Below are 23,872 nucleotides of genomic sequence, written 5' to 3'. Positions count from 1 at the left end.
ACTTTATACCTATTCCATCCTTACAGCGCTCACCTTACAGACGAGGACACGGACACACACAGCCATTAGGTAGTTTGCCACGAGCCGCGTGCTGTTAAGAGGCAGAGAGGGGACTTGAACTCAGGAAGTGTGTGGTGCCCCAGCCAAGCTCTTGACCAGCCCTCCACTCAGCACCTCTGGAGCCCATCCTGGAGCCCATCCTGGAGCCCATGGGGCAGCGTCCAGGGCGGTCGTCCCCCATGCTGAGGCCATGGGATGGAGAGCTCCCATCCCTGCTTTTTCAGCACTGCCCGGCACTGCGCAGGGTCCCCGATGGCCACCGGGCTGCTTCTGGTGCCTCCAGAGCCTCGGACTAATGGAGCCCCCTCCTCCCCGGTCTCAGCCCTGGACCCTGCATCAAGTGCTGCTTCATAAAGCCCCAACTGTGCGGGCACAGGCTCTTATATCATTTCCATGGCAACAACCTGGGAGCCTTGCCGTGACCTCTGTTTTGGCAGAGGGGATCCAGGCTAAGGAAGGTGGAGCCACATACGGGAGGATGCACAGCTGTAGTGCAGGGATTCAGACCCCAGGGGCTTGTTTTCTGGGAGCCTGACAGGCCTTCCTCTCCTCGTCCCAGGCCCTGTAAGAGAGGGGGTGAGCTGACAATCCCATCTAGAGGCCTGGGCAGATGGTCAGTTTGCAGAAAGGAGCTAGACAAAGCCCAGGGACCTCTCCAGGGAAGGTACAGCCTCTGGGGCCTTGCCCCCTGCTTGGGCACGCCTGGGGGCAGAGGCCCAGCTGTCTGTTAGCCCACACCCCTTCCCCCGGGACTCACACATGTAAGAGCAGACTCTAGGGGCTGCGCAGGGGCTTGGGGGCTGGCTGGCTGGGACCCTTGGGAGTGTATCCATAGCAACCAGCTCTCGGAGGACTGGGTTCCTGTGGGGCTGACGCTGCTGTCGGCTGGAGCGTGAAGCGTTCAGGTTTCTGCCTCCCCCTCTGTTTATGCGTAATGACAACATCACCCCAACTTGAGGCCAGGGTGGGCAGCCCCCAGCCCTCCCGCGACTCACCAGATCCTCATGGTGCAGGTGGGGCAGCCTGGGAGCCCTCACACCCATCCTACAGCGAGGTCAATACACATCCACGTGAGAGGGCTTGTCCAGGTCGCACCAGCTTCCTGTCACCCAGGCCAGGACTGTCCAGGGCCATCTGGGGCAGGGAGCCGAGAATGGCAGCTCAGACGGTGGGCTCCAGAGGGCCCCTGCCTGGCATCGAATCCCTGTTCGCCTGCTCACCAGCATGGGCCTTTGGCCGAGTGGTTTAGCCTCTGGAAACTCCAGTTTCTCCAACCCTGAAAATGGAGCTTGCAGAAGGCTTGTGAGTATTCAGAATAAACAGTGTCTGCACACAGTGGGTGCTCCCTGAGTGTGAGCTGTGATCACAGTCATGGAAGTGAGCAGCTGTGGCTGTCCTTCCCCCCTCTCCTTCCCTTCTCCTCTCCTGGCTCTGCTACTCTCACGTGTGTGCTCTTTATGCTGGACCCCCTCGGAGGTTGCTCAGGGCCACACTGGGCTGCCGGCCCTGGGGCTCAGCTTTGGTCTCCGGGCTGGGCCCCTGGGAAGGGGCTTATGGCAGAGGAGGTACTTTGAATGCCAAGTTCTGTCTTTCTGTAATTGTCTCCTAGTGGAGGCTGAAGCGCCAGAGGAGGAGGGGGTCTCTGCGGGATGGAGAAGGGGAAACAGACCAAGAAGAGGTGTTGGGGTGAAGGCTGGGGGCCGGCTGAGGTGCCGCAGGAGGGAGGCAGAGTGAGCGAGTCTTCACCTGTTTCTCCTCGTCCTCATGTCCCAGCCACATGGAGGACCACATGGCCCGGCCGGTGCCCGCTGCTCTGGACCTGGGCACCCCGGCCTCACGTGCAAGGCCGGAAGGGCCGTCTTTGTGAGGGGTGTCTGGGTATATACATGCCTTAGTGAGTGCTGGTGCTGGTGAACCTGTGTGTGTGAGAGTGTGTGCCTGCATGTGACTGCATTTGTGTACACTTACATGTCTACACGTGTGTACACGACGGTGCGTATCTCTGCATGCACCGAGTCAGAGCCGCCGGTGCCTCTGTGGGCACGTTTGGGAGTGGTGGCGAGGCTCTCAGGCTCCAGGCAGAGAGGTGAGAGCCTTTGCGTCCGTGGGGATGAGGGTGGATGTGTCAGCCTGTGTGCACCTGTGGTCCAGAGGGTGTCTCCACTTCTCTGAGGGTGTTGCACCCATGTATCCGTGTTACAGGGAGCAAGTTGCTGGGGGGCAGGGGGGTTGTGGGTGTGTCCATGATGGTCTTGTGTGTTGGTGAGTTGGAGTGAGGGAGTGTACGTGTGTATGCTCACATGTCTGTGTGTATGTCCTCATGCGTGGGTCCATGCCTGTGCACACAGGCTGTGTGTGTGTGTGTGAACCCCCAGGCTCTTCTCTCAACAGTTCCTCTGACCCCTCCCTTTGGGAATCCCCAGGAACCTGTTTCCCCACCAGGCAGGACCCACTTAGCTGGCAGTCCTCTTCCTGCCACCAAGGATGACCATATGGTGGAGGGACATTTGGGGGTAGCCTCTCGTCCTGCCTAGGCCCCTGTGATTTATTTTCCTAGCACAGCAAGCCCACTGCATTCACCTGCCCCTAGGAGGAACAACCAAAGTCCCTTTGATCATGGACTGTCCCCTGCATTGGCCTGGGCCAGCCGTGGCCATGGCCTCCAGCGACTTCCACCAAGCAGAACCAAGCATGGAGGGGGACATGGCCTTCCTCGTCCAGCAGGCCTGCCCTGGGCTTCCTTGGCATGGAGCTTCCTGGGGTGTGCTTCATTCTTGCGTTTACTGTGCATTTATTCGTTAATTCATTCCTTCATTCATTCAAGCATCAGCGGCTCTTATGCTTGCCCGACAGAGTGGGTGGGGGACACATGTGAGAGGGAAGGAATGATCTTCTCAGTGGAGAAACCAAGGTCGTTCTCCATGAGCATGGACCTGGAGTTAAGCTGAGATGGGAGTTTGGTGACAGCGTCCCCCCAGAAGACCTCAACCCCTGCAGTCTCTCCTGGCCCGAACATCTCTGCCTGTTGTGGGAGTGGACTCCCCAGCCCTGTCCTCTGCTCCGGACTTACCCCTATCTTCGCCGGGTGTTTCCATGCTCAATGCCTGCTTCCGGGCCCAGTGCTGTGGCCTGCACCGAGAACACACTGAACCCCAGGGCTCCTGAAACACTAGGGGAAAAGCCCCCTGGTCTTGTAGAGTGGGCCCTGGAGCCGGGACTCTGCCTCTGGAAACTGAAGCTCCCAGCACTAGCTGTTCCAGTCGTTTCTTCATTCATTTGTTCAACAAGCATTTTCTTAGCACTGATAGCAATCACAATAAAGGTTAAATAACTATTAGGCCCTCCCTCTGGGCCAGGCCCTATGCTGGATGGTGAGGACCCGGGATAGCTGAGTCATCTTTGGTTCCCTTTGTCCCTTCTGCCCTAAGAGAGTGCTTTGCACATGCCAGTTTGCAACTTTGCTCATTTGTCCAACGAATGCTCCCTAAGGGCTTGTCTTTGCTGGCCGTGGGGCCTCACAGGTGGGCAGAACACATCCTGGCCCTCCGGGGGCTCAGGGTGCAGTGTGGGGCAGGCAAGTCGACCAGCCACGACCGAACTGGGTGCTGCTAACTAGATGCTTTCAGCATAAGCTCAAGGACCTGGGGAGGCCCTGAACTCATTCTGAGTTGGGAAGAGGAGGCTTCTCAGAAGAGGTGACATTTGAACTGAGTCCTTAAGGATGGAGAGGGTATTCCAGGTGCAGGAAACAGCGTGGGTCCCGGTCTGGAGCTGAGACCAGGCCCTTTAGGGGGACTGCAGGTGTGGGTAGAGCCAAAGTGGGAGCTGGCACAGCTGGGCCCCCTGCTGGTTCATCCTGGCTACATGATGGAGGGTTGGGCCTGAGTGCTCAGCCAAGACATCTGAAGTCCTCCCTTTTCCAGAGGTCAAGGGAGGCCCCATCATCCCAGGAGTCAAACTGGTCTTCAAAAAGCTTGGATATTTTGAATCTCAATACCATGCCTCCCTCTTCATAAAAATCCACAGCCATAGCCCTTTCCCCACACAGACAACACCACCCCTGTCCACCGTGGACTGGTTTCACAACCACCCAGGCTTAGTTATTGAGAGTGAGCTCCACTCTTTGGGACGTGTCTTTGAGAAGCTTTGAAGCTTCTTCTGATCTCCCTTTTTCTGCCCCCACCCCCTAAAGGCGGCTGGCAATAGCTCCCTGTGTGTGGACGTCAGCTGTAGGATCACCTGGGGCTTTGTGTGTCTAGGGCAAATGAAGAATTCCTCACTCACCCCTGAGCACTAGAGTTGGTGGGCATAGTGTCCTCTGCTCAGCCACATAGTTCTTAGGGTGGGTAAATAGATGAGAGAGTAGTTGGATGAGTGAAAAATGGATGAATAGGTGGATGGGTGGATTGGGTGTGGATGGAGGTGTGTGGGTGTAGATGGATGGTTGGGTAGACAGATGGATGGGTAGATGGATGGATGGATGAATGAAGGTGGATGGGTGTTTGTGTGTGTGTGTGTGTGTGTATGTGTGTGTGTAGATGGATGGTTGGGTAGATGGAAGGTAGATAGGATGATGGGTAGATGGATGGATGGGGAGATGGGTGGATGGGAAGATGGATTTGAGCATGTTCCAAGCAGGCATCCTCCCTCAGCTTCCTCTCCGTGGTTGGTGTTGTGTGCTCTCACCCCAGACAGGGGCAATTTCCACAGAAGAGCAGCTCCCTTGGAATGTAGCCTATTCCCCGTTTCCCCAGGCTGGAGAGCTGGATTCGGAGGCAAGTGCGGAGAATGGCCTGGAGAGACCTGGGAGGGGACAAGGCCATTCTGGGGAGTTTTGAGTGAGGACCTCCAGGGACTTTTGCTTTTTGTTCTTTTCCACCTCCTGACTGTCTAATTCCTTTTTGGTTTCCAAACAGAAAAAGACATACCAGTGCATCAAGTGCCAGATGACCTTTGAGAACGAGCGAGAGATCCAGATCCATGTTGCCAACCACATGATTGGTAAGAGTTCCTCCACCCGTGCCGGCGCCACTCCTCAGCGTTTGGAATTTGCTGTTCCAATCATCATTTCACTGGCTTTTAGGGCAAAGGATGGAGTCATTGCTGCTGTTTCTGAGACATTTCAAATAGGAGTAAAAACGTCAGAGCTGGAGCACTTTCTCCATCTGAGCTTTCTTGTCGCTGCTCCACTCACATTACAATCAAACCTTTGACAATCTCTTCCATTTCTCAGCGTAAATTTCTCTCCATTTCTGAAATGAAGTACTTTCCAGTTGTCAAGCACTCAGGGGCAATTATGCTTAAATTTTGTATGTCATGATATGTAATAGATTTAACTGCTCACATTTCCCCACTAAACGTGGTGAATTCCTCAGGCACGTTGTCAAAACAGAATGCCTACAAAGTTATTCGGTACTTTTCCTATTCCTCTTCAAGTAGTTTTGGACTTTGGAAAATGCACCCTTTCTGGAAGGGGAGGCTTCAAAGCCCCATCGTGTTGCCCCTTGGCCCGAGGGATGGAGGGAAGCTGTGAACTCTTACTTGCCTTCTGTGGCTGGGTGTAGTCTCCCTGGCAGCTGGGGATGCCCTTGCTATAAGAGAGGGCACAGCTGGATTTCTGGTGGGCACTGGGCTGACCCAGGGGGTAGTGAGTTTGGCAGTGAGGGCCTTGGAAGCTTCTGGAATCCTGGTGCCCTGGGTCTTTGGTGGCAGTGTGATGCCCTTCTCCAAGACCCCTGCTGTCTGAGCTGAGAGGCTTCAGTCCCGTGTTGAGCATCCTGACCCTTACTTCCTCTCCACTTTTCTTCCCTTACCATCTTTTCATTATAGTCTTAGCAACAGCCGTGCCAACAGAGTACTGTTTTACAAAAACCTTGATTACACACATTAAAAAATCCATTTACTGTGTAGCTCAGTGAATTCTCATGAACTGAGCACACCTGGGTAAGCAACACTCAGATGAGGAAGCAGACCATTCCCGTGTCCCAGGAGCCCTGCTCTTGGCCCCCATCCAGCCCCTCCCCCCACCAACAAAAGGTCCTCACCACCCTGATATCTGCCAGCATAGGTGCTTTCCGCTGTTTTGGACTTTATATAAATGAGCTCATTTGTGTCTGGTGCCTTTTGCTTATTTGTATTATTGCCTGTAGTTGGACATCACCCCTTCTCACTGGTGTATAATATTCCATCGTGCGAACACATCACCATTTATCTATTCTACTCTTGATAGGCACTTGGGTGGTTTCCATTTTGGAGTTGTTTCAAACAGTGTGCTGCTATGAACATTCTTGTAGGTTTCGCGAACATATGCACGTAATTTTTAAAGGGAATATCTCTAGCCCTGGAATTGGCGGGTCATAGGATATGGGTATGTTCACCTTCAGTCGATAGTGACAAATTTCCTAACCGGTTGTATGAAATTATGCTCCCCTGGCGGTGGACGAGAGTTGCTCCACATCTGTGCATCATCCATGCTTTACGTAATAAGAGTGGTCGCAAAGGCCTTTCCTCAGTGAAGCTGTGCTCAGGGCCAGCACAGTCCCTGGTCCCACCAGCTGCAGCCTCGCTGTGCTCAGGGGGCTTGGGTGCTCAGCAGCGGGCTGGGAGCTGGTCTCCTGGAGGCACTGAATCCGACTGTGTGCGTGGTGGGGCTCACCCAGAGCTGAGGGGACACGAGGAGCCAGAGGAGCCTGCGAGGGGCAGGTTGGGCCTTGGGGGTTCAGCTGGATGAGGAGATTGGTGGCCTTTTAATTTCTTCTGTTTGAAAGCCCCCTGCTGAAGGGGAGAGGGAAGCCGCCGCGTCAGTCACCGGCTGCGGAGAGCGCCTCCACGGAGTGTTGGGGGTGAGGATGAAGATATCTAAAGCTGTCTGCTTCGTTGCAGGTGTTGGTGCCCTCCTGTTGGTCAGCACGAAGGGCGGGAGCCCAGCTAATTGGACCACAGTGATTTCAGGGGCGTTCCCCCACTTCTCTCGTCCACCTTTCCTGTCGTGCAAAGCCTGGGAGCTGTGTGTCCTCAGGTGGAAGGCGAGGCGTTGCTCTTAACCAGAGTTATGGGAAATTGGAAAGGAGGGTTTGATGGCCCCTAGGCCTTTGTGTGAGCGGCTGGCCGGCCTTCCTCAGGAAGGTGTCCTGTCTGGTAGCTGGACAGGGCCCCCCATCCATGCTTGCTCCGCAGTGTCCTGACCTGGCCTGGTTTTCAGGACGTGTAGGAGCTGGGGGCCTGGGGAGCAGGCAGCAAGGAGCTGTTGGTCTGAGTCTGAGAGTCCAGACGAGACATTTATGCAATTGCAGGAAGTCTCACCATGCAGGCCCTGGCACGTGGCTGTGAGGCGTGGCCTGAGGACCCCTTCGCGAGCCACACTTGTTGGGTCAGGCTGGCATCTCCTCTCGCTCTAACCTGCCCTGCCCACGTGCTCGCCCTTCCCTGGCCTCATCCACCCGATCTATCAAAGAACGTTGACTGAGCACCTGCTGCATTAGAGAGCTGGGGAGGTTTCTGTGGGTGTGAGAGGGTTCGCTGTCCCCACCCTTGGAGACCTCACGGCACCCCATAGAGGACATGGTAGGACACACCCCCTGCAGCAAAGGGAGGTCGTGTTGGGTAAGGATGCGAACAGCTGCCAGGTACTGAGCCCCGCCACATGCCAGGTACTGATTGTAGGTGCTAGTTCTCCGTCTCACAGGGGAGGTTTAACGACTTGCCCAAGCTGCCAGCCAGGAAGTAGCGGAGCCGGGGTCTGAATAAAACCAGGCTCTCTGCGCAGCATGTGGCTTCTCCGCCAGGACCTGTGGTGGGACGACCCGGCGCTGCCCTCAGGGGTCCCCCGCCTAGGGGAAGGCTGACGGGCATCCAGGTGGGCTCAGCACAGTGTGGTGGGTGCTCCTGGAACAGGGACCGTTGGATCCAAACAGGTCCATCAGAAAGGGCTGGGCGTTGAAGGATGAAGAGGAATTTTCTCTGTGACAGGGGCATCCCTGGCAGAGGGAGCAGTCTTGGCAAGCAAGGACAGTCTCCAGAGAACAAGGCCCTTGGAGGGCTCAGCATAAGGAGGCGGGCTTCCTTGAAGGATGGGTTGTTGTTAGGCTGAGGAGGAGGGGAGCACTGTGTGTGGGAAGACGTGGGCTGAGCAAGGCTCAGGGGCAGGGGAAGAGGAGATGCGGTTAGGAGCTGAGGAGCCTGACCCAGCCAGGATGGAGGCATCTCATGGGGCAGCATCGTGGGCAGTGAGGGTGGGAAGGTGATTTGGCACCGGGCCACAGAAGGCCTTGAATGCCAGGTTAAGGGGTCTGGGTTTGGAATTGACCCTATAGGCCAGGGTCCAAATCTGGGGTCCCTTTGGCCGATGTTTTATTTGTCTTCTCTTAAAAGTCCAGAAGAGGTGGCTGCAGGGCCCTGCGTTCTCACATGCACAGCTGACGCGAGCTGGGCTGCTGCTCGGACTGTGTGTTCCCCGGGCACCACAGTCCCCATCAGTCCCTATTGTGTTTTAGGGGGATGCTTTATTCATTTGTGTCCCCAGCCTGGTTCCTGTGGGCACCTGAGTGTACGACCCTGGGCTTACACACTAGGGAGCCATTGAAGGTTTTGGAGCAGAGTATGGCCTGGACATAGCCGAGCACTTTAGCGAGAGTAATCTGGCCACAGTGCTGAGGGGGAAGAAGATGGGAAGAGAACAGAGACACCCCTGGTCTGATCCAGAGGTGAGGGACTGAGGCGGGGGGAGAAGGGAGAGGAGAGGGGATAGAACTTAGATTTGGCTTGTGCCATGTGCCTCGCTGGCCCTGGTGGCTTGGGGAGGGTGTGGGGGACAACGGTGGGAAGTGTGGATGGAGAGAGGCAGGCACAGGAGTCCTGGCTGGGGGCTGGCTTTGCAGTCCCAGTAAAAACTGTTGGGGCCCAGTGTCCCCAAGGACAGCTTCCCTGCTAAATGGCCCGAGCCCAGGGTGGCGCCTGGAGCTGGCGGGGTAAAAGCCCCTTAGTGGCACCAAGGGGACTCAGTGGGCAGAAGTGGCCCTGTCAGCTTGGCGGCCTTCTCATAAACTCGGGGCCCTGGGGTCTGAGACAGGCCTCCCCGGGACCCAGACTGCTGGAGGCCTCCCCGGGGGACACTAAACTGGCCTTTTTATAGTGGGCCTCTCCGTGGCTGTGCAGCCTCCAGACCCCGGGAGTTATGACGACTCAGGGACACGTCTCCTTGGAAACGTTCCCAGCACCCCCTCCCGGCCGCTGGCGCCGAGGGAGCGATTCATTCGGAGCCCAGAGAAAGGCAAAGGGCTTGAGAAGCCCTTTCAGCAGGGCGGTCTCCTTTGCAATCCCCCCTCCCCACAGAGAATGGGGCCCCCTTCTCTGGGCATCCCTGAACTTTGGAAATGGTTTTAGACCCCCCACCCCGCCCCCAGCAGTCACATCAAAAACTTGAAGCAGTCCCCGCTCAGATCTGCAGCCTCCTTTGGGCTGACCTGGCTCCGCCCTGCCACCTGCCCGCCTCCTGCTGCCCCCACCCAGCCCCAGACTCTGGGAGCCTGGCCGCCTCAGCCGCATGCTCTTCGGGAGGCCCCTGCCTTGGGCTCCCTGGGGCCTGCTGAGCAAGGGCTGAAGGCAGGCTCGTGGGGGCGTCTGGCCCAGAAGCAGAGCCCCGCCCATGGCTCTTCCCGGGGTGTGGAATGTGTGCATACAAGGCTTGCACTTGGGGCCTCAGCCCCCCAGGAAGCTGACTCGCTGGGAGGCCCACCCTCTCCTCAGCTGCTTTGGACATGTCTCCTCTTCGGTCATGTGGGTGGATGGCTGGATGAGGGGTCTGAGAACTTGTCCTTGAAATAATGAACTTGCTATGACCCAGGTTGGCCCCAGAGGCATGACTCAGCCTTCATGGGCCCCGGGGGAGCCCTGACGAGGGTCAGGGCTGGGAAGGGACGGTCCTCCGGGAATCTTGTCAGGAACGTTTGCCGTCCGTGACCTTGGAAAGTGCTGTGGACCCTCTGGTCCGGGTGGACATTCGTCATTAGCACATGGGAGTTCTTGGTCCCATCGGCCCCTTTCCTTGGGTGCCTCGTAAGGGCCGGGTGCTCTGTCGGGCTGAAGCCATGGGGGCGTCTGGAAGATGAGCCTCTCCCCTCCAGCTCAGGACTTTAAAAGGCCCCCCGTGCTGGGCGGGTGGCCCTTGTGTGTCCTCCCGCTCGCTGTGACAGGGCGGGCCCCGGTCCACCCCGAGGGGAAAGGGGTGCGTGTGAGACAGAGAGGTCTTCTGCCTTCTCAGTCTCTAAGAAGCTCATCCTGGAGACAGACTGAAAGCCACTTTGCAGACCGGGGGCCCCTCCTCTGCGGCCCTTTGCACAGCCAGACCCTCACTGAAGGCCTCGCCTGAAGTGTTTCGGAGGGAACGAAGGTCTGGCGTGGAAATTGGTGTCTCACTCTCGTATCGGAGAAAGACAAAGTCCCTCAAATAGATCTGAAACATAATGGGGAAAGGAAAAGGAAAAACAGAAAAACGGTTTGTGTTTCCTTTCTGCTGCGAGCACGTTGCTGGACGGGGCTGTGAGGCTCTTTTGTGTCACTTTTGATTCAGGTGACACCAGACCAAACATGTGTCTAACCTCCGTATGTGACAAACACGCCTCCCTCCCCGCACAGGCCACGTGTCACCTTCTGGAACGTTCTGTCAGAACAACAGGCTTGTACAGACAGCACAGAATCCAATTCTTTTTTATTTACTTATTTATTTTTGCGAAACCCCAAGAAGGGTGTAGTCACGTCTCGCCTTAGCCCTCGCGAGGCCAGAGGCCTCGGCCTCCCCGACCTTGAGTCCACTGGTTGGTGTAAGCAAGCCATTGATCGAGCATTCTGTTCTAAGGAGCATCCTTCAGTTCTGGAGTGTAAAATAGTGGAAATGGTTTCATTTTCATTCTTCCTTTTTTTTTTCCTTTTAAGAGAGGGAAAGGCCTCTGTCGATGAGGTTTCCTCTAACCGTAACCTCAGTTCAGGAAACATGATTGAGACCCTCGGTGGGGCTGGTGAGGAACCTCTAGCCCAGTTGGGAGGTTGGTGACCTAAAAGGGTAAATTAATACCATGTGGCTAGTTAAGATATGGAAGCTCAAAGAACAGGCATGTTGCCCAATCTGGGCATTCCAGGAAAGCTTACTGGAGGAGGTGACACCTAATCAGGGTCTTAGAAGATGGGAAGTAAGGTGGGAGGGGTATTCCAGGTAGAGAAAATAGCATGAGCCGATTCGCAGAGAAGAGAAGAATATGTGGGGAGGCTCTAGACAATCCAGTACCACTACAGAGTGAATCGTGAGGCAGGAGGTGGGTGGATCCCAGAAAAGATTGTGGCAGAGTAGGTGAGAGAAGATGAGGACGTTGATTAGGAGGGTGTGGGCTGGAGAAACATTTAAGGGGCAAAACCAGCAGGATTTGGCAATTGGGTGGAGATAGGAAGGGGAGAAGTCAGGAATGACTCCAAGGTGACCAGGTTTTAGATGACAGGTAGAAGATGATATCGTGCCCGAAGAAGAGCTGTTGGGGGCTGGCAAAGAAGGTGATGATGCTGATAACTATCAGTAACATTTAGTGAGGCTGACTAAGCACCAGGCCCTGCCGTCAGTGTCTGCACCTGCTGTCACACTTACCCCACAACAGCTCCTGAGGGCTGATGGCGATTTCCCCCCTTCTGTTCACGGGGAATTGAGGGACTTGTCCAATGTAGGCAAGAGGAGAGCACCAGCAGGCGGAGGAGATGGGAGGACAGAGAGGAGACGGGAGGGTGGAGAGGAGAGGGCAGTGGAGCCGCTCCTGGAGGGGCGGGGCCTGGGCCGCTGCGCCAGCTTGTGTGGGCTGGCCTGCAAGCACGGCCTTCTCTTGCTCTGCATTGCCGTGGGCTTGGCGGCCTGTGTTGTTGAGCTGACTTTGCTGGATGCCCTTTGTGGTTGTTTGGCTGCTTGGGAGCAGCTGCTACAGGAGCAGTGTCCTGCATCTGCGTCTGGCCCAGCCTTACTGGAGGAACGGCAGAAAACAAGGGGCCTGGGGCCGGCCCTGTGGCCAAGCGGTTAAGTTCACGTGCTCCGCTTTGGCAGCCCAGGGTTTCGCCAGTTCGGATCCCGGGCGCAGACCCTGCACCACTCATTAGGCCATGTTGAGGTGGCGTCCCACATAGCAGAGCCAGAAGGACCTATACCTGGAATGTACAGCTTTGTACTGGGGGGCTTTGGGGAGAAGACAAAGAAGGAAAAAAAAAAAAGGATTGGCAACAGATGTTAGCTCAGGTGCCAATCTTTTTTTTTAAAAAAAGGAATTATTTAAAAAAAAAAAACCAAGGGTCCCACGGCCAGTGGTGGCCCGGGGTTGGCCTTGTCTGCCTGAGCTCGCTGTGGGCTCTGGATGCCTGGCCAGGCTGCCCTTCCTGTGGGCCCTGGGCCAGTCCTTTTCGACCTCAGAGTCCTCTCCGGAGACTTGGGTGTTCTCTCTGGCTGGCCAGCCTTGCAGGTGCCTGCCTCCTGCGGGCTCTAGCTCATTTGCCTGGGGAAACCGAGGTGGGAGGAAGAAGTGATTCCCCAACGACGCAGCGAGTCCTGAGCTTGAGCTCAAGTGAGAATCCGGGTCACTGATGGGAGCGTTTTCTAAACAGAGGCACCTTTAGGGAGTTACCGATTTTAGTTTATCCAATAGATCTTTATTAGGCACCAGCAGTTTGCTCAATCTGCTGTAAGTGTGAGTATGAATGAGAAACAGAGTGTGCACATGTGTGCATGCACACCTGCACGTGGAATGAGGAGCTCTGAGTGAATCACAGTGGGTAGGAGCACTCCCAGCTCATGCTGTGTCTCATCGTGGCGAAGTTATTTCACCTTTGTTTGCTTCAGAACCTCCTCTATAAAAACCCCATCTTGGTAATAACATAGCAGTTTAGACAGGACTCTTTCAGTGGCAAGTCAGAGAGCCAGCTCACACTGACTAAAGCATAAAAAGGAGAATTATTGGCTCCTGTAACTGAAAAGTCTGGGGATACATTGGGTGACAAGCTTCAGGCATGGCTGGATCCAGGGGTTCCAACAAAGTCGTCACCAACCTCTCTCCTATCTCTCAGCTCTGCTCCCTCTTGGTTGCCTTCCTTCCCAGGTGGCCTTCCCTGGCACAAGATGACAGCCAGCAGCTCCTGGCTCTGCAGTCCCAGCAGAGAGGGGCGTGTTTTTCCTCATCAGCAGAGAAGGTCTCAGGACCAAGGCTTAGTGCTTCAGGAGGCTCTTGAAGCCGCCCCTGCACCAATCATTGTAGCCAGGGAGGTGGAGCATATTGACTGCTCAGGCTGGCACCACCCGCCCTCCCTGGATGCTGGGTGAGCCAGTGTCCGCCCCCCTACCCCAACAATGGGAGGGGGGAGGGTATTCTTGAAAAGAAAGAGGGTATCTATTCTGCACAAGGAGGGGGCAGCACAAACAGTAGAGGGTCACCACCCCTACCTTTTTGGGGCTGTTTGGAGGATTAAATGAGTTAAAATATAGGATAAGTGCCCACTACACTGCCTGGAATGTGTAAGTTCTCAGTAAGTGGCAGCTGTTAAGGTTAATATTATTGCTATTATTATTACTAGTCCCTGTGGCCAGGGCTAATTAAAGATAATGATGATGATAATGGAGCCTTGTTTCGAGAGGACAAACTGAGCCCCTCTGTGGCCATGCACAGCCTGCAGCCAAGGTGCCAGCCCATGGCAGCTCAGAGGATGCTGCTGGGGGCTTCCTGGAAGAGAAGACTGGCGCTCTGCCTGTGTCAGCTCCAAGGACTGTGCCTGCAGGATAGACCCAGAAAGAGTAGCTCCAATCAGAATGTCTTATTCATTTACTCCTTCATTCACTCAGCACCTTTTTTCTTTCTTGAACACCTACTATGCGCCAGGCACTAAGCATGCATATCACAGCAAGGCAGTGGCCCTGTGATCCTGGAGCTGTGGGGAGCAGGTGGGTGTTAAGAGAACAAATAGGAAATCCCGACTATTTCAGATAGTGATGTGTTCCTTGAAGAAAATAGGGAGGGCCACGGGGAATGTGGGAGCAATGTGGAAATGTGTGTTTGGCCGTGGTCTGGCTGGGAGGGCACTTTCAAGCTGAGAGCAGAGTGCTGACAGTGGCATGGTAGCCCACTGACCTGGATACTTGAGCCTGCTGGTCTGTGTGCGCTTCCCCTGTAGGAAAGGGAGATCCTGAGAGTGGGGCCACATTGTGGGCAGAGGAGCCCCGGTGCCGAGGTGCCAGCCTGGGGTTCATCTGGTGCTGCTCCTAGTGCCTAGGGGCCCCCTCTCGGACAGCTGTCAGGCTCCTTCGATCCCGGATCAGCACCTTGAGACTCAAGTGTCCACTCTTTTGCCCTTTCTCTGGATTCTGTGCGGCCTATCCGCAAAGGGTCATTTCACCAGCAGAGCTCCATAAATCAGCAGCCTCGGACCCCCCAGCCCCTGCCTGCCTCCTCTCTCCTGGGGCACTGCCCAGCGGCGGCCTCCCCGGCCCTTGCCTGGCTCCCCTCTCCTGGGGCACTGCCTGGCCAGGGCGTCCTTGTGGTCCCCTGGTGTCCCTTGGCCTGCTCTCTGGCTTCCCTCCTGAGTCTTTGTTTTACTCCTGCCCGTGTCCCCCTGCCTCTTTCAGTCCACATCCCCTGGGTTGCTGAGACACCTGTGTCCTGTCCTTTCCTCTTAGGGTTTCCAAATTTAGCAAATCAGAATCCAGGATGGCCAGTTAAATTTGAATTTCCGATAAATAACAAATAATTTTTTAGTCTAAGTATGTCCCCACTTAGACTGAAAAATTATTTATTTATCGGAAATTCAAATTTAACTGGCCATCCTGTATTTTATCTGGCAACCGTCTGCCTCCCCATGGTCTCCAGGCCTCAAGCCCACTGGCTGGGGGAGAACAGTGGGGCTTCCCCCCCCCCACACACCCACACACACTTTTAAAGCTCTTCATGGTCCTTTATTCATCCTTATAAGATTTTTAACTTAAAAAGAATTAAACTTTTTATTTGAGATAATTGTAGATTCACATGGAGATTCACAGATCGATTCCCTTGCACCCTTTACCCAGTTTCCCCAGCCGTGAGTTTGCAGACCGAGAGTGCAGGCTCACGACCAGGATATTGACATTGATGCACTCCAGCCACAGAACATCCCCGGCGCCACAAGGGTCCTCATCCCCGTGGCCCCCTCCATCCTGCCCCCATGGAGATCACCAGCCTGCTCCCCGTTTCTATGCCTGTGTCGTTTCAAGAATGTTATATAAGTGGAGCTAGACGTAGGTTTTCATTATCTTGGGGATAAACGCCAGGAGTGCAGTTGCTCTAGCATTTGCAGGCTTGACTTTTTAAGAAACTGCCAAGCTGTCGTCTAGAGTGGCTGTGCCATTTCCCATCCCACCAGCCGTGGGTGAGAGATGAGGTTTCTCTGCGTCCTCGCCAGTGTTTGGTTTGTCACTATTTTTTGTTTTAGTCAATCTGGTAGGTGTGTAGTGGTATCTCACTGTGGTTTTATTTTGCATTTCCCTAATGGCTAATGATGCTGAACATCTTTTCATGGGCTTATTTGCCATCTGTTTATCCTCTTTGATGAAATGCTTCTTCATGTCTTTTGCCTATTTTCTAATTGGATTGTTTGCTTTATTGCTGTTGAGTTTTGGGAGTTCTTTATATATTCTAGATACTAGTCCTTTGTCAGATATGTCGTTTACAAATATTTCTTCTCAGTCTCTAGCTTGTCTTTTCATCTTCTTTTTTATTTTTGGTGAGAAAGATTGGCCCTGAGCTAACATCTGTTGCCAATCTGCTTCTTTTTGCTTGAAGAAGATTGGCCCTGAGCTAACATCTGTACCAGTCTTCCTCTATTTTGTCTGTGGGTTGCCTCCACAGCATGGCTTTATGAGTGATGTGTAGGTCCACACCCGGGGTCTGAACCCGAAAACCCTGGGCCGCCAAAGCAGAGCACACAAACTTAACTGCTGCATCACCGGGCTGGCCCCGTTTTTATCTTCTTCACAGGGTCTTTTGCAGAGTAAAAGTTTTTAATTTTGATGAGGTTCCATTTGTCAATTTTTCCTTTTATGCCTTTGGTGCCCACTTTAAGAACTCTGAGCTTAACCCTAGGTCCCAAAGGTTTTTCCCTTTTTTTTCTCAAAAAAGTTTTATAATTTTACATTTCACATTCAAGTCCATGATCCATTTTGATGTAATGGACTTTTTTTATATAAACTGTGAGACTTGGGTCAGGTTTTTTTTCTATAGATGTCCAATTGCTCCTGCATCATTTGTTGAAAAGACTATAATTCCTTCATTGGATTGTTTTTGCCTCTTTGTCACATATCAATTGGGCATATTCGTGTGTATCTATTTCTGGGTTTAACTGACCCATGTGTCTATCCCTCTGTCAATACGACACAGTCTTGATTCTATAACTGTATAAATATTGAAATCAGGTAGATTGAGTCCTCGTTTTTTATTATTCTTTTTCAAAATTGTTTTAGCTATCCCAGGTTCTTTGCCTTTCCATATAAATGTTAAATTAATCTTGTCTATATATATAAAAATTCTTGCTGTAATTTTTTTTTTAGTGAAGAAGATTGGCCCTGAGCTAACATCTGTTGTCAGTCTTCCTCTTTTTTTTTTCCTCCTCAGAGTCCCAGGACATAGTTGCATATCCTAGTTGTAAGTTGTTCTGGTTCTTCTAAGTGGGATGCTGCCACAGCATGGGCCAACAGGTGTGTGGGGTCAGCGCCCAGGATCTGAACTGATGAACCCCGGGCCACCAAAGCAGAGTGCACGAACTTAACCATTCGGCCACAGGGCTGGCCTGTCACGCTGTAATTTCAATGGGAACTGTGTAAACCTGTATACTGATTTGGGAAGAACTGACATCTTCACTACGTTGAGTCTTCCAATCCATGAACGTGATGTATCTCTCAATTTATTCAGATCTTCTTTGATTTCTTCATTATTGTTTTGTACTAGTTCTGTAGCTTTGATTTATTTACATCTAAATATTTCTGTTTTTTGAATGATTATAAATGGTATTGTATTTTTAATTTCAGTGTTCACATGTTCATTGCTAGTGTATAGAAATATAGTTGCTGTTTGAATGTTGATTTTGTACCCCTTGACTTTGCTCAACTCACTGAGCTGTAGGAATTTTTTTTGTAGGTTTCATGGGATTTTCTACACAGACAATCATGTCATCTGCAAATAGGGGCAGTTTTATTTCTTTCTTTCCTATCTATGTGCCTCTTATTTCCTTTTCTTGCTTTTGCTCTGGTTAGGACTTCCACCACTATGTGAATAAGAGTGGTGAGAGTGGGCATCCTGCCTTGTTTCTGAACCTAGGGGAAAGCATTTAGTCATTTACCATCATATATAATCATAGGTATAGGTTTTTTGTAGATGCTGTTTATCAAGTTGAGGAACTTTCCCCCATTTCTATTTTTCTAAGAATTTTTATCATGAATGAATGTTGGATTTTGTGAAGAAAATATTTGTTTTTTCACTGCATCTATTTATAAGACCATGTGATTTTTCTTCTTTAGTCTGTTCATGTAGTGGATTATATGATTGATTTTTGAATACTGAAATAGGCTTGCATCCTTGGTATACACTCCCCATTGCCATAGTGTATAATTCTTTTTATATATTGCTGAATTCTCTTTGCTAATATTTTGTTAAAGATTTTTTTGGTCTGTATTTATGAGGGATGTTGGTCTGTAGTTTTGTTTTGTTTTGTCCTGTCTGCCTGGCTCTGGTATTGGGCAATGTTAGCTTCATAAAGTAAATTGAGAAGGGGTTCTCCTCTTCTATTTTCTGAAAGAAATGATGTAGAATTGGTTTTGATTCTTCTTTAAACATTTGTTAGAATTCGCCAGTGAAATAACCTGGTCTGGAGAGTGCCTTTTAGGGAGTTTTTAATTATAAATTTAATTTCCTTGATAGTTATAGGGCTATTCAAGTTATCTATTTCATGTTGGTTGAGTTGTGGTAGTTTGTGTTTTTCCAGGAATTGTTTGTTTCATCTGATGTGTCCAATTTGTGTGTGTAGACTTTTCATAGTGTTCTTCTCTATTATCCTTCTGATGTCTGTAGGGTCTGTAGTTGTCTCCTCAGGCTCATTTCTGCTATTGGTAATTTGCGACTTTTCTCTTTTTTTCTTTATGAGTCTTGTTAGAGATTTGTCAATTTTATTGATCTTTTAAAAGAACCAACTTTTAAAAATTGATTTTCAATATTGATTTCCTGATTTCAATTTTGTGATTTCTGCGCTGACCTTTATTGTTTCCTCCCTTCCGCTCACTTTGGTTTTATCTTGCTCTTGTTTTCCTGCATCTTTGAGGTGGAAGCTTAGTTATTGATTTGAGACTTTTTTCTAATGTGTGCATTTAGTGCTGTAAATTTCCCTCTTACCATTGACTTAGCTGTGTCCCACAAATTTTGATATACTGTGGTTTTATTTTCATTTAGTTGAATGTGTTTTATAAATATTTCCCTTGAGCTTCATCTTTGACTCATGACTGTTTAGAAGTGAGCAGTTTAGTTTCCAAGTGTTTGGAGGTTTCCCTGTTATCTTTCTGTTATTAATTTCTAGTTTGATTCCATTGTGATTGGAGAAAACACTAGGTGTGACTTCAATTCCTTTAAATTTGTTGAGTTTTGTTTTATGCCCCGTGATATGATCCATATTGGTTTATGTTCTCTGGGTACTTAAAAAGTGTGTATTCTGCTGTTTTGGTTGAACGTGTTCAATCGATGTCAATTATGTCTTGTTGGTTGGTGGTGTTGTTGAGTTCTTCTGTATCCTTACTGATTTTCTATCTAGTTGATCTATCAATCATTGAGCCATAGGTGTTGAAATGTTTTGCTATAATTGTGGATATGTCTATTTCTTCTTTCAGTTCTGGCAGCTTTTGTTTCACGTGTTTTGCATCTCTCTTTTTGGTGCATACACATTTAAGATTGCTATGTTTTCTTGGTAGATCAACTCAATTATGATGTCCCTCCCTGTCTCTGGGAATTTTTTATTCTCTGAGGCCTTCTTTATCTAATATTAATATAGCCCTTCTCCTTTCTTTTGATTGATGTTTGCAAGAGATATCTTGTTCCCTCCTTTTACTTTCATTCTGCCTATACTGTTATATTTTAAGTGAGTTTCTTGTAGATAGACTATAGGTGGGTCATTCCTCTTAACCTCATTCTGCCAATCTCTGTCTTTTAATTTGTATATTTAGACCATTTATGTTTAATGTAATTAATGATATGTTGGGGCTTAAGTCTACCATTTTTTATTTTGCTTTCTGTTGGTTCACTCTGTTTTTCATTTCAGTTTTCTTTTTCCTACCTTCCTGTGGGTTACTTCAACATTTTTAAAGAATTTCATTTTGGTTTACCTATAATATTTCTTTTTGTATGGCTTTTAAAATGATTACTTAGGTATTACATTATATAAATGTAACTTATCAAAGTTTTCTGGTGTCATCATTTCACCAGTTCAAGTGATGTGTAGAAACCTTACCTCCCTTTATCCTCCCCCATTTATAATCTAATTGTTTTAAATATTTCTTATATATATATATTTAGAACCAGGTCAGACAGTGTTAAATTTTTGCTTCAACCATCAAGCATAATTTAGAAAACTCAAAAGGGGTACCATATTTTTGCTGACTGTGTTCCTCCTTCCTAACCTTCCAAAATGCCTTCTTTGATCATTTCCTTTCTGTTTAGAGAAGTTTCTTTAGCTCTTCTTTTTGGCTAGGTCTCCTGGTGACAGATTCTCTTAAGTTTTCCTTCATCTGAGGATGTCTTGATTTTCCTTTCATTCCTGAGGCATATTTTCACTGGATATAGATGCTGGGTTGCCAGTTCTTTTCTTTCAGCATTTGAAAAACATTGTGTCACCTTCTTCTGGCCTCCATGGTTTCTGGTGAGAAATTCACTGTCATTTGAATTGTTTTTCTGCTATGGTAAGGTATTGTTTTCTCACCACTCTCAAGACTTGTGCTTTGTCTTTTTTGTTTTTTTGAGTACTCTTTAGTCTACTTTTTCCTCCTCTCCTTCCAAGACTCTGACCACATGAATGTCAAAGTCTCACCAATCCCTGAGGCTCTTTTCATTTATTTTTAAAATCTATTTGCTCTCTTTTGTTCAGATTGGGTAATTTTGATTGTTCTTTCTTCTAGTTCATCAATTCTTTCCTTGTTCTTCTCCCTTCTGCTGTTGAGTCCATCATTAGTTTTTTAAAATTTTGTTTGTTTACTTTTTTTAACCTATGTAAAGTTTCCATTTAGTGGTTCTTTATATCCTCTATTTCTTTGCCAAAATTATTTCTTTTCTGAGACTCTATTTTTCCGTTTGTTTCACACATTTTCATATTTGCGGAAGTATTTTATGTTCATGAAGTTTATGTTTGTATGTTTATGTTGATAAAATACTTCATTTGTTGAAGTATTTTAGGTTTATGAAGTATTTAAATTCCTTAACGGATAATTCTGTCTCTGTCACAGATAAGGCCTCTCTGTCACGTCAGTTTTGGCATGTATGGATTCTTTTTCCATTCAGTTTGAGATCTTCTTGGTTCTTGGTGGGACAAATGGTTTTGATTGAAGCAGGAGGAATTCCAGGCTCATCTCCCCACGTGGTCTCCACTGATACCTCTCTGAGTGGTGGGAGGAGTGTCCTCTTCCTGCCCCAACGTGGTTTCCATTGACACTAGGAGGATGGGGAGCCGCACCTTGCTACGGCTGGAACGGGGGCGATCAGGCTGCCCAGGTGGTCTCTGCTAACACCATGGGGAGGGGCTGTGTTACTGCTCAGCAAGTATGGCCATCTTGGCTCCCTGCTAGGCTTTCTCTGACACCACCTCAACAAGGGGTGAGGAGGGGCTGTTGGGTGCCTTGTTACTATCTGGAGAGCATGGACGTCTAGGCACCCCGCTCAGCCTTTGATGGAATGGGTAGGGGGCACAGCTTTTTCTGTGGGGTTTGGCAGGAGCAGAGGTATTATTGTCTAAAAGTTTCTGTCTTTCCCGGCTACCCCTTTCTGGCCCGTTGGCTAGAGAGATCAGGCTTATCAAATCTCGTCTGTGGGTGTTTCCTGGTTGCCAGCTTCTTCAGCTCCAATCTGAGATATATGAGGCCAAAGGAAACCCCAGCATACTCACTACCGTTTCGTTTCTTGGGTCCCGAGGTCCCCAGCTGTTCCGCCTTCTTCTTTCCACCATTCAGAATCTTTTTATGTTTCTTTCATATATAATGTCCAGGGTTTTTAGTTGTACTTAGCTGGAAGAATAGGGAAAATTATGTCCAGGGGAGAAATCTGGAAGCTGAATAGGCAACTGAGAGTCTCAGGAACGTCTAGATTCCACAGCAGCTTCTGTACTAGGTTGTTGGGTCCAAAGCTTGTGGGAAAATCGGAGCTCAGACTGGGGGTGTATAGCTCAGACCTGGACCAGAACCATTTTGAGGACCTTCCCCCTTTCTCTTTGCAAGTGGAGAGAACAGGGTGCTGTGTGAGACCCCTGACTCCCTGTTGTGGCAGTCATAAATCAATCCTGGCAGTACCCGATGTAAAGATTGATGCTAAGGACACCCTTTTCCTGTGTCCAGCATTGCCTTTTGTTTCCTTCCCTCCAACAATCGTTCTCACTGATTTTAGCCTCTTAAGGAGCTGATGAAGTAGACAGGCCAGGGTGGAGTCCCACCTGACCTATCAGCTGGGCGCGCGGAGAGAGGGAACCAAGAGCTGGGCTCATGTGGGCGGTGCTGGTGCTCGAGGGTTGAGGTGAGCTGCAGTGACCCGGTACTGGACATGCCGGGTGGTGGAGTGATCTCAGGTCAGTGCAGCCTAGGACTGAAAGCTGTCGTGGGAGTCGGGAGGGGGCAGACCAAGAGTTGACTGGCTATGTGGTGATCTTGTCCCTCCAAAGGAGGACAGGTCTTGCACAAACCCCGCTTTCCCACCTGGGCATTCTGCGTCCCCTCCCTCATTGCCACGGCAGGGTCTCAGGAGTAGAATCGTGGCACTTGCAAGGATATTGGAAAGTGGTGTTTCGGGGATGGTGAGGCAAATAAAAACACGACAGGTTGTTTTTGAAGCATCAAATGCAAATTGTCAACACAAACGTATTTCTGGACCTAACAGTTGAATGTGTGAACTAATTATGGACTTATTAAGAAGCAGAATTATCTTTCCTTTTAATGACTAATACAACCCTCCTGCCCAACCCTTTCACTCTGGGAAGAGGATTCCTTGGGCTGCTCCTTTAAAGTTTTAGGGGCTGGTGGAAATAAAGAAACTCTGTAGCACTCCCTGGCTTCCAGCAGCCACTTCGGTTTTGATAATCTGCACCCAGAGTCTTGGTTCGGGCTGGATCCCCATCGTGTGCTAACAAGTGCTGTGAAGCACCGGCGGCCTCCCGAGAGAAGAATTGTTTCTACTGGTAACGTGAGGCCAAAAGATGCTGAAGTTGAGGTCCTCAGTGCACACAGGGCCCAGGTTCTCTTCCTATGTCCACGTACTCTGAATTCTGTGGCCCGTTCACCACAGATAGGGCTGCAGTGTGCTACAAATGGCCCCTTTCCTGTGCGCCGGAGCGGCAGAAACACTTGACCGAGTGAGGTTTTCATGGAGGATTTCTAAGGAGGGGAAGCTTCCTTAAAAAAAAACAACCCACACACAGTCACACACACACAGACCCCTCAGCTGTCGCTTGTGTGGAGAGCTTCGGCCATCTCAGCATGTGTCTTTAAGATCTGTTTTACCAAAAAAAAAAGGATTTAGCATCTCGCTGTAAGACATTTTGGGGCTTCCCTCTGCAGCGTCAGGATCAGAATCTGGTCTCAGCTATCTGGCTCTGTCTCCCGCTCCTGCGCAGCTCAGCTCTTTCTCCTGGCGACCTGTAGGCAGCCTTCACCCCCTGCGGCAGCCCACCGCGTGGGCCCTGCTCAGGTTCCACTGGCCTGAGCGGAGTTTGCACAATCTCTGTTTCTCTGCTCGGAGGCTTGGAAATCTTGTCACTGGGATGGCAGGAGCATTGCTCCTCAAAATAGATGAACAAGTGAATAAAAGTGTAGGCAGAACATGGTCCTCACCTGTGTTCGGGCACTTGAGAGAGGGTCGGTATTTTGCTGGAATGTGCCAGTACCACTGTCCTGTTAGTTAAAATATTGAAATAGTTCCTAACTTGCTGGCCAAGAGTTTCTGCCCTGAGCCCCCTGCCCACACATGCTCCCCCTGTGCCTGGACCCGTGGCCCTTCCCTGGATCCAGCATGCAAGAGGATAACTCCTGGTCCATCAGGGCCGCCGGGCTCCAGCCAGGGATGCTGCAGTCTAGGGGGACCCCGGCGCACTAGTTGGTAATACAGTTCGCATATCAACCCTGCTTGTTCCCGTATTTTTCACTCCTTTTCCTCTCCGCCCCACAGCAAGTGTTTCCTGAATCCTAGCCGTGTGCTTGATGTGACGTCCCTCCCTGCCTCTGCCGCCAGCTCCTCTTGGTCCAGTCTCATTCCTTCCTGATCACATGCCCCCACGCCAGGCCCCTTCTGTGCCTGTCGCCACCACGCTTCCCCTTCACGTGGTTTTTTTTTTTTTTTTTAAAGATTTTATTTTTTCCTTTTTCTCCCCAAAGCCCCTGGTACATAGTTGTATATTCTTTGTTGTGGGTCCTTCCAGCTGTGGCATGTGGGACACTGCCTCAGTGTGGTTTGATGAGCAGTGCCATGTCCGCGCCCAGGACTCGAACCAACGAAACACTGGGCCGCCTGCAGTGGAGCAAGTGAACTTAACCACTCGGCCACGGGGC

General features: G+C 50.5%; 1 protein-coding gene across 5 annotated transcripts in view; it reads left to right on the top strand.

The window, feature by feature from the left end:
- Window positions 1-23,872, top strand: part of ZNF423 (zinc finger protein 423) — a 315,937-nt gene that overhangs the window by 186,017 nt on the left and 106,048 nt on the right. For all 5 annotated transcript variants that reach the window (XM_070261781.1, XM_014738459.3, XM_070261780.1 and 2 more), the window contains one exon: window positions 4,977-5,061. In XM_070261781.1, coding sequence (XP_070117882.1) covers window positions 4,977-5,061 — 85 coding nt within the window. The remainder of the gene's footprint in view (window positions 1-4,976; window positions 5,062-23,872) is intronic.

Source organism: Equus caballus, chromosome 3, assembly GCF_041296265.1.
Source record: "Equus caballus isolate H_3958 breed thoroughbred chromosome 3, TB-T2T, whole genome shotgun sequence".
NCBI lineage: Eukaryota > Metazoa > Chordata > Mammalia > Perissodactyla > Equidae > Equus > Equus caballus.
This window is presented reverse-complemented; position numbering and strand designations above follow the sequence as displayed.